General features: G+C 44.6%; 1 protein-coding gene across 8 annotated transcripts in view; it reads right to left on the bottom strand.

Moving 5' to 3' along the window:
* The window catches only part of SFSWAP (splicing factor SWAP), a 97,573-nt gene that overhangs the window by 76,852 nt on the left and 8,027 nt on the right, over window positions 1-12,694 (bottom strand). For all 8 annotated transcript variants that reach the window (XM_014598471.3, XM_019486657.2, XM_019486658.2 and 5 more), the window contains one exon: window positions 6,158-6,243. In XM_014598471.3, coding sequence (XP_014453957.2) covers window positions 6,158-6,243 — 86 coding nt within the window. The remainder of the gene's footprint in view (window positions 1-6,157; window positions 6,244-12,694) is intronic.

Here is a 12,694-nt window from a genome sequence, read left to right as displayed (position 1 = left end):
CCACCTGTAAATAGCAGATAAGAGCCAAAGCAAGAATTAAACAAAAGGAAACTTATTTCTGCTGAAACTGAAAGGTCACCAAGAATTGATCATGCTTGCTTCTTGTAAGCTAGTAGTCCCAAACCTATGCCAGCCTACTGGCAACAATCCTGAGCAAGTAAAACAAGAATCAAACAATTATCACATTTGGTCTTCTGTGTCAAACTGGAGAAGCATGTGTGGAAAGCACATATCTGAGGCTGTGAACAATGTCAGAAAGCCCTGCAGGTAACATGTTACCTGACAGCTGCAGCTTGGGAATCTAACTCTTTCCTATTAGTCTCTCTTAATACCATAACCATTACTCCTGTTCACAGCATTTGACAATACTATCCACCTATAAAAATACTGCTCCTTGACTGACACAGTTTTCCTAGTAGCACAAGATGCTTCTTCTGAAGAATTACATCAAAGCACTGATCTCTGAACCACAATTCTTCAATGCTGCCACACACTCTCAGAGTCAAAAATGTCTAAATGCTTTTAACGTCCTTCAAGAACTCAGTTGCACGCCACTACTGCATTTCTAGGGATCAAGCGCGCCATCTCAAAACCAACCAATCTGGAGAACAAGAATGTAATTTAAAAGCAGAAACGTTTCATACACCACACAACATGAGTCTTTATTCTGCTTAGCTGTTTTATCTTAATTATGTAGGATAAATTTCTACATTTCAATTATCCCTGGACCAAATAAGAACTAACTGTCACATTAGTGCTGTAGTCTACAGTCACATATGTTTTACAGACACCAAAGTATGGATGGAACAGACAGAATCCTTTTAAACAGCCGACTGTTCCAAGCAGAGCTTTCATTTTTGTAATTGTTGTAATTTTTTTTTTTTAATGGATCAAGCCTTTTTTCAGGAACTTCACCAACCTGAAAAATAATCCCTTTTGTCTAAGTTTTTCCGTTCCCAACTGTAACAAGTAAAACAAGCAAAGTGTTTATACCTTAGAAATTAAGTTTTAAATAAAAGATAGCAAAGATGCTCCTCTGGAATAACACAAGTTCTTTACTCTGTATCTTGACAACACTTTGTGCATAGCAAGTGTCACAATGCAACAATTCAGTCTCTTCCCTTTAAAAAACTCCCACAAAAACAAACCCCTCCCCTCAAAAAAACCCAACCACCCCAGGAACGGGCAAGGAAAAGAGCTGCAATAAGAGACTAAGAAAAAGCCTTCAAAAGGTAAAGATGGGTAAGGGCTAAAACCGGTTCCTTATAGTTGTTATGCTTACCCAACCCTACAGTTCGAAGGTTTTTTCTCAGTATATAAACTCAGTCCCATATTGCAAATTAAGAGGTTTGCCTCTAACACTCCCCTCTGTTAACCTGGTGAACAATTAACATTTACACCTTTTGTAGTAATCTTTTACATATTTGAAATCTTAGGTTTCTGCCCAGTCTTCTCTGTTCTGGAAAGATTTAAGGAATTTAGTTTCTCTCTCTCATAGGTCCTGTTCTTTAAAACCTGTTATACTTGTTGCTGTCATCTGGACTTTAGCCAAGTTGTCAAAATATTTCTTAAATGAGGTGCCCAGATTTGGCACGTACCTCAGCAGAAGTCTCATTCAGGTCAAAAAGAACAAGTCACTGTGGTAAGGCCCCCTCTGGGTCCTACACACAACACTCTAATTAACAACATCCCAGAACGCTATTTGTCCTCTTAGTGCACTGCTGGCTCACACAATCTGTGGCCCACTACACCCTTGGCAGTAGCTTGCTCTTTAGCCAGCTTTTCCTCTTTTTGCACTTGTCCGTTCAGGTTCTCTCTTATGGTGCAGCACCCTGCATCACTGCAGCACGGATCATCATCCTGTTGATTTCAGACCAATCTCCCCCAATTTATCAAAATTCCAATCCTGTCCTCCTAAGTGTCCCTTTGCAACCCTTTCTTGCCTGACGTCATTCACAACATTTTTAAGTGCAGTCTCTACTGAACATCTGAGACATTGCTGAAAATATTCATACCGAGTAATAGTAGACCCAGAACAGACCCCTGCTTGACCCCCCTCTATGTATCTTCCCAGTTCGACAGCAAGCCATGGGTAACTGGGGGAGAAGAGGGAGGGTGGGTGGAAGCTTTCAACTAACTGTGCTGTCACTTTAGAGTGCTTTCATCCAGACCCCATACCCCTTTATGGGAACATCACATGGGGCAGGTCAGAAACCTAGGCAGGGTATATTTTCTGCTGCTCTCAACAAATACATTGTATGTGCCTTAGACTGGATCTTATCAACAGCTCCCCCCTTTCCACTACTATCAGAAGACGTGAGATTGGTTTGGCATGATTTGTTTTTGATACATTCATGCTAGCTCTTTATATGCTCAGGCAGATTATTAAATAATTTGTTCCAGGTCCTTTCCAGAGTACAAGGTTAGACCGACTAGTTTAGAAAGTCCCTTGGCCCTCTTTTCCTCTTTTCAAAAGGGAGAGGTATTTGTCCACTTCCCTGGGACCCCTCTCATCCTGAGTGACCCAGGTTTTCCATTTCCCGTGGAAAAACAGAAAAAAACCCACGGATTTCCCATTTGTATCAGAGAAAATGTGGATTTTCTTTTTTAGCAGAGAAACCCATGGATTTCCCCCTTTTGCAAAGAGCTCTGGCAGGCTGGCTGAGTTCCAGCCTGCCAGAGCTGTTTGCAAAAGGGGCGGGGAAACCCCCCAATCCTGCCGGGAAGGGGAAGGGAGAGGGGGAAGGGTGGGGCCCAATGCTCATACTTACCAGAGGATGCTTCAAGCTCACTCTTCTTGGAGGTAAGTGGGGCTTGGGGGTTGCGGGGCATGGCAGGGCTATGGGGGAAGTTGGCTGGGGTCTGAGGGAGCAGGGAGGTTTGCAGCCGGCTGGGCACTCCGGCTGGGAGGGGTTTGCAGCCTCCCCGCTCCTGGCTGGCTGCAAATTCCCCTTCCCAGCTGGAGTGCCCAGCTGGGCAGTACCCAAGCTGGCTGGGGGTGAGGGAGAGGGGAGGCTGCAGCTCTCGCCCGGCCAGAGTACTCGTTGGGCTGCAAGCCTCCCCCGTTCCCGGCTGGAGTGCCCAAGCTGGTTGGGGGCTGAGGGAGCAGGAAGGTTTGCAGCTGGCTGAGCACTCTGACTGGGAGGCAGGGGGTCTGCAGCCTCCCTGCTTCCTTGTGCACTCTCTGGCCGGAAGAAGCGGGGTTTGCAGCCAGCTGGGAGCTGGGAGGCTGCAAACCTCCCTCCCCGCCACCCCCCTCCTACAGTTCCTGGCCAGCTGCAAACCCTTGGTTGCAAATGTTGTGCTCCCCGCCCTCCCCCAGGCCCTCCGGATCACAGTGTGTGCGACTGGCACAGCAGGGCACAGTGGGGCTGTGCAGGAAAGCTGCCCTGGCCACACTTCCTCTGTGTGCACAGAGGCCGTGCAGGGTTGTGCCCCGTGCTGCTGCCCCTGCCTGCAAGAGAAGTGTGGCCAGGGCAGCACGGAGCTTGCAGTAGCAGGTAGATTTTGTGCACGTCCCCGTGTGCTGCCATGCTGGGTTGCACACGCTGCACTCCGGAGGGCAGCAGGGTGGGGAGCACAATCCCGCAGCGCACACACGCCCTGCCCCCACCCGCCACAGATCTCAGGGGCGTGGGTCTCCCCTGTCCCCTGGGAGTCTACGCTGCAGCCAGGAGCTGGCCCTACCTGAGCCCACAGCAGGCAGGCAGCAGGGGGGGAGCCGGCTTGTGCTCCTGCTGCAGCAGCCACTGCCTTCCGCTGGGGGCAGGGAGCTGTGGACATGGGTCCCTGGCCCCATAGCCCTAGCAGCTGGGGTCCCCTCTGGCAGGGCTGGGGGCAGGGGTTATGGGGCATGGGGAAGAAGCAGGACTGGGAGGTTGCGGGGGGATGAGTGAGGGACACCAGCAGGGCTGGGGGTGCATTTAGTTTTAACCACAGGTTTTGGGATTTTTATCAGAGAATTTGTGATTTTTTATCACAGAAAACCAGGATCCCTGCATCATCCTCCCCAAGTTCTTAGGAAAAAAAAAAACCAACAACAACAACAACCCCCCCCCCCCCCCAACAGCTTTTGACCAGGTCCTTACTTTCTCTAGGGTCCACTGGGCCTGCGTATTTTAAAGTATCTGATTTATCTAAATGCCATCTAACCCCTTTTTCTGCTATTCTGGCAAAATGTTCCAGCCTAGCTGCTTTTTAAATTAACTGCAAGGAACAGCCTGTTACAACTACAATTCCTTTTTTAAAATGTGATCTAGCTTGGGAAACCAGAAAACCTGCTTTTGGGAGAGTCAATGTTTCTTGGGTCATGTCAGCAATTTGAGACCCGATCTCAACTCTTATGTAATCCCTGGAGATCCACCACCACCACCAGCTATTTGTATGCCTCCTCTAGCAGGTCAACTCCAGTCAACCAGAGATGAGAGGGAGGGAGAGAAATGGAGAGACTGAAGAGGCTGAACTGTGATCAGAATGGTTTTTTCACATTAGTAGGAGAAAAAACAATCATGTAATCAGGAAAATAAAACCCAGCATGATAGGATCCCCAACATAGACGTCAGTCAAGTTGAAAATACAATTCATATCATAACTGAAAGCATTTACTCTACGTGATTGGTGTAAATTCCAAGATCATACACTGATATACAAGCTTATCCCCCCCCCAAAATTCCAAATGGTATGAATGCAAGGTCAAATATGCTCATTTGCATTTTTGTTCTTACATGTGTACAGTAGGTCAACAGTTACATGACTACTACAGTAGTTTTACATTTCAGTCCCACGTTGCACTCTGAAACCAAATTTAAAAACAATGTCATTTTTCTATTAATAGAAAACAAAACAGAGTTACTGCTGCCTTGGATTTTAACTGTTTTCCACTACCAACTGACTTCTGTAATTGCCATTCAAACACTACATTACTGTGCCCATTCTCTCTCATGTCTCAAACATCAACATTACTAATGGAGACTACATAATCACCTAAAGATGATGGCAACTGTACTGTAGAAATGAATGTTCAGTGCACATAAATTTCAGTTTGCACATGCTTTACAACTCAAAGATCTCATAGGAACTTTCAGGATTAGGCCCATGAAATCAATAAAACATTAAGAACAACTCAAACAAAAAAATAAGGGTTTAAGATCTGTAATACAATTAGCTCTATTACATGCCACTGGATATTAAACAGGTTGGAATCCTTCAGTGAATATCTAATGGAAAAAATAAGCTATCGTACAACAATAGTCTATTTTCTGGAGCTAACGAACTAACACGTATTGTATTCCCAGAGTTCTAATAACCTTTTCCAATTAAGAACTCAGATTAACTTTTGCACAACATTCCATAAAACAGGTATATTTATAATGATGAATCATACTACTTAAATAACATTCGAAATTTCAGACAAATACCAATGTATTCAGGCATCAACATTACCTTGTGTCAGTGAAATGATATTTCTGGAAAGCAGTTGATTCAACTGCCAAGAAGATAAGCTAATTGTTTTCAAGCTCAAAAGCTAATGATAATACAGAATATGAAGTCCTTGAAAAGAGTTTCTAGAGTTTGAAAGTTTCCAAAAATAATATTACGCATCTCTAACAAATTATCAGTTGTAATTCTCTCCTTCCCAGAAGTAATCTCCAGTATGACTCTATGCAAGGGTCACTTGTTTGTGTTATAACCACCATTTTAATTGTTTTCCCTTTTCTTTGAGCGGTTCAACTGCAGTACACTTCTGATCAAGATTTCTTCTTTGTGCTCCACATATAATAGGTAATAAAACATTAGGACAAGGAAGTTCTTTATACTTTTTTTAAAACTAACTTACTAAGTACTATTTTACAGATACTTAGCCTTGTGTGCGGATTGCTATTTACTTCTAAAAAAGCAGAGTACGTCAGGAATAACTACATTTTTTCCCCAAAATATTTTCAAGAGCTGTTGAAATTAGGCTACAATAAAAATTGCACCATTCTGAATCCAGTAAGTTAGAGATAACCAGTCTAATTCTGAATTCTTGATTGCATCATTTGAAATTAAGCCACTATTTTAGAACAGCTGGTTAGACTTTAAATTCAGATTAACAAAACACCATGTAGCGAAAGTCCCAAGAACAGCCTAAAATTACAATGAAGTTACACATACATACCAGTTCCACATCAGAAGGTACATTCAGTCCCAGTGGAGCAATGAAAGGTTCTTCATTTTCTTCCACGTGTTCTGTCTGAGTAGTTTCTAAAGTAAACAAAGTGAAATACTCTAGTACAGAACCACAAAGCTGCAATACAGAACAAATATATAAGCATAAATAAGGAATATGAACCACCATGTACAATTCAAGAAATCAGAACGCTAACTACGAGGCTATGACAAGTTTTTGTACTACCTACACGAAGTGTGCCTAAAGGTGCTGGACCCAAGTCATTGTAATTACAATCTTACTTCCTTCCACCCAGTAGAATTGCCTTATGTTTGACACTTCGCCCAAGGTCTGATTTGCATGAAATTGGTACAATGATCTCAAGGTCCAGTATCTTAGGAACTCAGTAACTTTTCTTCCACTGCTAACAAAAAGGTCTTAGATCACAAACCACCTTAGATCAGGAGCAGGCAAAGTCCGGACCACAGCCCGGATCAGGTCCACGGTGGACTCCATCTCCCAGCAGTCCCTGCCTGTGTTGCTGCAGCTTGTTTCCATGGCCCCAGGAAAAGGCATGCAGGCAGATCACAGCTCTCCCCCAGCTCTGGATCATGTTGTCACCACCACAAGATCCCAGCCCCGACTCTGGAGCAGCTCCCCGCCCAGCAGTGCATCCTGCCAGTGCTGCCGGGGCTCCATGGAAAGCCTGGCCCCGTGCCGTCATGGGCCTGCTGGGATCTATGTGGAAACTGGCTGCAGCGAAATGGTCAGGAACTTCTGGGAAATGGAGTCCAGCTGCCAGCCAGATCTGCCATTTTGCTCATCTCTGCTTTAGCTGCATCTTGTATCATGAAAAGCCTTGTTTGTTTAAAACAAAGAGCTTTTCCAAAATTAAGGGACAAGTTTCATGGACCAGTAGGTAGAGATTTTCCTGCCAAATGCTCTAGAACAGGCTGTCCAACTGGTGGCCTACAGGGATTAAGTTGCAGCCCGCAAGAGTTTAAGTGGGCTCCTGCCCAGACACTGCTGCCCCCACTGTTCTGGGTTCTCTGCCACCTCCTCCTCCTGACTGCCTCAGGGGGCTGGACAGTATGGTGTGCTACACAGGGGGCTAAGGATGAGTCTAGAACTATGTGGGGCATGGGGAAGGGGCGGGAGAGATTGTACCTGCATGTTGCCAGGGGTAGGGCATGGGTGCACAGTGCTGCACTGGGAAGGGGAGGTGTACCCACATGGGTGTGCAGTACAACAGGGGGCATGGAGAGGAACATCTGCACATCACGCAGCCTAATGGCCTGTGCCTCAGCTGGTACAGCCAATGCAGTGAACAGCCCCCACTGGTGTGACCCCCAGGGGCTTACAGGATCCTTTAGCGCATCATATTGTCAACAACATTAACACTTAGAGGGATGACAGGGTCATATCAGTCTCCTGCAGTCTCATGCAATCATTTCATATAATCCCTGCATACACACAAGTAGTCCAAGTAGCACACAAGCTCACAAGTAGCGAGCTTCAGTAGGGTTTCTGCATGGACATCTGTGTCTGCCAGCATGCAAAGCACTGTAGGAGCAGCGCCTAATTTTGTCCGCACACAAAAAAGACTCTCTGTCCCCTGTACATACAAGCACATCCCTCTAAAGTTAATGGAAACAGTACAATAGAAGCAGGCACAAGCACTCTGCAAGGAATTCACTTCTGCCACATACACTGATTTACCGCTAACTCAAACCTCACGTTCTCCCCCCATCAAGTTAAAAGTTGGTTATACTGATAAATTTGTTACCAGGTTTGACAGACTGTTGTTTTACCAAGTTGTTACCAGATTTGACATATTGGCACGCTTAACAAACCTACTTAACAAGGATTTAAAAAAATATATATCCTTTTATAAATTTTATCTATTCCGACAGTAACTGGAATTTTAATTTGCTGAAGGTGAATTTACTGCATATTTGCCTGCATGAATATTTATTAATAACATTTTTAAAAATTATATATTTAAATATATTTCATCCCAAGCGTGTGGACCATTACACCAAGGTTCACTTTTATATTGAAAAAACTGAAGTTAGTTTTTAGTTATAATTATTTGGCTCTATTATTAATACAGGTACCTTTTGAAAAGAGAAGATGAAATCTACTTTCTATAAGGTTACTACTTAAGTTCACATTAGAACAGGGCAATTTCGGGCAGAGAGCCGCTTACCCAGTTTTGGGAGCCTGACAAGGGCTGCATGGGTAGCCTCGTCCCAGGACAGGTGCCCCACCCCCTGGTCACCATCTTGGGACCAACGTCCCAGGGCCAGCACTGGTGGGGCCCAAAGCGGGGCACAGGCAAGCAGAGGTCTGTGGAGCTGGCCTGGCCTGCACCAGCAGGGAGAGGGGGGAGCTGGCGCGGCTCCATAGAGCCCCTGCTGGCTGGGACCCTGCACTCCTGCTACCCTGCTCTGGGCTCCGTCGGCACTGGCCCCGGGACACCGGTGTGGGCCCTGTGCTCCCGTACCTGCTCTCCACCCCTGCGGTACAGGCAGGGGGCACTGCAGTCCTGACCCCCTGCTCGCCGGCAGGGAAGAAGCTGGTGCTGAGCGCGGGGAAAAGTGGCCCCTTGCCCACCCCATGGCCAGTGCTCCCTGCTGCAGCCGCTCACAGCCCACACGGGGCTGTCCTGAGCAGATACAGCCCTCCCAGAGCGTGTGCTGGGCAGCTCACAGGCAGCGGTTGCAAACACTGCCCAGTGTGGCAAACAGGGGGGCCGCAGCTGCTGTAGCCACGTGCAGACCTGATGGGCGAGCCCAGGGCCGCGCGGGGCCCAGGCTGGCAGTGGGGCCAGGTTACAAGGTGGTGCTGAGCGCAGGTGGGGGAAAGCGGCCCCTTGCCCTGTGCTGCAGCCGCTCGCAGCCCACCTGGGGCTGCTCCGGACAGCCGCAGGGCTATCTGGAGCAGGCAAAGGCAGCCCCACGTGGGCTGTGAGCGGCTGCAGCGCAGGGCAAGGGGCCGCTTCCTCCCCTCCCCCCCAGCTTTTCCCCAGGCTCCTTGCCTGCCCTTCCCCCCCCCTTCCCCTTTACCGGCAGTTCTGGCACAGGGGAGCCACGTGGTCCCAGGCCAGAAGCCCCTGCTGCGGCTCCCGGCGGACCTTGCTGTTATGGAAGCCTGCCAGGCTTCCCCTGGGTCCTGTTGCCCTTGATTCTTATAATTTTTTACAGGAACCCAAAGCAGAGAAATATTAATTTTCTGAATTTTTAGGAGCCCCGCGGGCTGGATAGAACGGCCTTGCGGGCGGGCCGCATCTTGCCTGCGGGCCATATTTTGTCCACCCCTGTATTAGAAGTTTAAATTAGGAAATAGTCAAATACCAATAACTAAGTGTTGCTATGTATGATTTATGAATACAAAATATATACAATCCATAGTTGCATATTACTGTACTGGAGATCTTAACTGTGTCCTGTTGAATATTTGCTAGCACAACAAACGCAGAAAATTAGAAGACATCAGTCTATTCATCTGCTGCTACAACTGCCTGCCCTTTTTTAAGCATCATCTAAGGGTTAGTAGAAAATCTTTTTTCCTACCTCTATTTCAACAAAAGCACTTTTTAGAAGATAAAATTACGTAACAAGCTCACTACAGGGACTCTGTTCTTACAATCTGCCTTAAGAACATCCGTTTCTCCTCAGCAGTGCTGAAAACTCTCAAAATGCAACGAAAAGATTTGATGCAGTAGGGAAGCAGCACCTTGTAGAGTTATATAAAATGTTAGAACAGTTCTAGCTTGATGGAAGAAAGTTTGGGGCAAAGGCACAGGGACTTAGATTCTGTTTTTGCCAAAAACGTCATCACATTTCAGTATTCAGGACATTTAAAAAAAAAAAAAAGGAAAAAATTTAATTAAGAATTCTACAGTTATTTTAATTTTTTTTAAAACAGCAGCTTAGTGCAAGCCAAATACATGGTTTTAAGTAGATGCAGCTTTCCTATCAAATGAGACTGAGATTTCTACATAAAATTCCTTAAATCAATTGCTATCATATTGAAGTGGAGGTAAGCATTCCCAAAAATAATCAGTTCTGAACAAGCTCAATAAAGCTTTACATAAAATTAGCCCAATTTGCCTGCAAAGATAAACTAGTGTGCACCACAAGAAGCGGCATCTATCAAATCATTTACCCATATTGTTATGATTCTACATTCCCCTCAGTAAGGTAGAAGGTAAGAAATATAAATATTACTGGGGAGTCCTGGAAAAGAGGACATATTTCTCTGAAAAGGTTTTTACTGTATTTATGGAGAGATAACTGGTTAACTTGGGAGTCCAGAGAAGAAAGCTGAAATAGCAAGCCTGCAATCTGTGGCAGAACTCTTTAAAGTTCCCACACTGAATCCACATGTAAGAATTTCAACACAGTTGCCATTGTTAGTTTGTTGGCATCTGGATTCCCATTGCTCAAAGGAATGTCTACTCAATGACCAAAACGGGCACTTTATCAGAAATCAGACTTTCTGAAGCACCATGATTTGTTGTATGGACAAAAAAGTTAAACTGCTTTGTACTAAGAAATTTCTTATCCAGCATAACCTATTTCTGGCACCAAGCGGTTTGATAACTTGGAAGCCTCTATATTTTCTTGGCCAACAAGCTTGGATCAGATGCTTCCCTATTCTTCTGCAGGGTATACAGTATACACAGACATAGAAGTTAAATTTCCAATCAGCTAATTTTGTCTTTTCTTTGCTTTTCTGTCCTTACAAGCAACCTTTCTTTCACAACCTTCTTCTGATGCACATCTAAAGAACTACTGCTCGACAATACCAGTAAGATCCCATTCCCTTTACACAATGGTGAACATGTTTACTCAGCACGTAGACTTCCCTCAGATGTACACTGGTGTGTCTATCATGGCTCATATAAAAATATTCTTCTGCCCAGACAACTACCAGTTTCTCTCTTCTATGTTAGAAAACTTCTAAGTGCCCTCCACAGTTCATATCTATGTCTACAGATACACTCTTCAATATACATGTTGGACTGAAGGCTGAGACTGGAATAAGTGCAAGTTCAGAATTACTGCCTTCAATTCTAGAAAACTGTTGCTTGTCTAGAAATGTAATCACATATTTCTCCAATTCCTATCACTATAACAGCTAAGCACCTTCAGCGTATTTAAGAACAAAAACAAATTGAGCTGTTGTGCAAAGATGGGCACTGTGTACTTATAAAATATATAAGGAAAAGCAGAGCAGGAAAAGGCAAATTAGAAAATTCTGTAGGCAAGTTAGAAAAAAAAATCCATGATGGTTCCTAGTTCTTGCAAGAGTGATTTCAAAAGCCTTAAGGTCCAATTCCTGGGAAAGTTATACTCTCCCATGCACCCCTCAACATTCATAAACTCTCCCATCTAGCTGCTGGGTCTACGGTTTCAGTGGCATACAATCATCACAGGAGGGAAAGCCAATTTTCATGACAGTTTGGGCAAATCATAAGAGGCATTTGAGCATTAGGACAGAGATGCAGAACTGAACTTTATATTTCTTGGTGTCAGTTCAGAGAGCAGAGCACTGGAGCAGTGTTGAAGCACTTTTTTACCATCACAAGGTTCAAGGCTGCATAGCTGCTTTAGCCCTAAATTAATTGCTTTGTCTCTAGAGCACGCTCTCCATTTAAACATAGATACACTAATCACCTAGGTATTTACTTAGTTCAGCAGAAAGCCCTTCCAAATGCTATAGCTAGAGCACGAGTGGAGGACCTGCTCCGATAATATAGCCTTACTTGTTGAAACAGATTGTGAGACTAGTGTATAAGAACTCTGTTAGCTCTCTCATAATTCTTGGTATGTAGAATCACCTATATGTGGTATGTCACTTTTCCTTGAAGACTCTTGTATGAAATCTCTGATTAAAGCACTGGAAAGAATGGCAGAGACAACAGATGGCTTCATTTTTTGGCCTTCTCTTCCCTTTCCTCAGCTGAAATAGACCTTATGTGAAGCAAGTACTAGACAATACTACTTTACCATGGAGAGTAGAAGAAGACAACTGTCTATAACGAAGAGAGAAGGGAACTATGGTTATGACTGCAACATGGGGAAGTTGTCAATCACATTGTTTTGGTACATGGTAAAACATTTTGAATCAAGGACCGTATACCAGCTCCACTGGTCAACCTGAAGTTGTGCATCTAGCCCCACTCCAACTGTGGTTGTCTGCTTGTTGAGAATACGGGAGAAACTGATTCTTCTGTGCCAATATGTTCCTCTTCCATAATTAACTATTAATGATCCTGTCATATATATAAAAGACCATTTTGGTGCACTATTCAACATTCTCCTTTTTATTAATATAATGAAACATTTTTCCCTGCCTATGCTTGGTAACCTTCTACCTAGCTTCTCTCTGAAAAGACCCCTATTAGGAATTAAGCCAATCAAAAGACAAAAGGCACCTGCATTTCACAGGTGCATCACAAAATTAATATAAATTGACTCAACTCTTTCTACACGATAGCATTTTCCTCTGTGCTTCTCAATTTTTGACAAGGTTGTA

This window comes from Alligator mississippiensis, chromosome 10, assembly GCF_030867095.1.
Source record: "Alligator mississippiensis isolate rAllMis1 chromosome 10, rAllMis1, whole genome shotgun sequence".
NCBI lineage: Eukaryota > Metazoa > Chordata > Crocodylia > Alligatoridae > Alligator > Alligator mississippiensis.
Note: the sequence above shows the minus strand (reverse complement) of the source record. Positions and strands in the feature narration are given on the sequence as shown.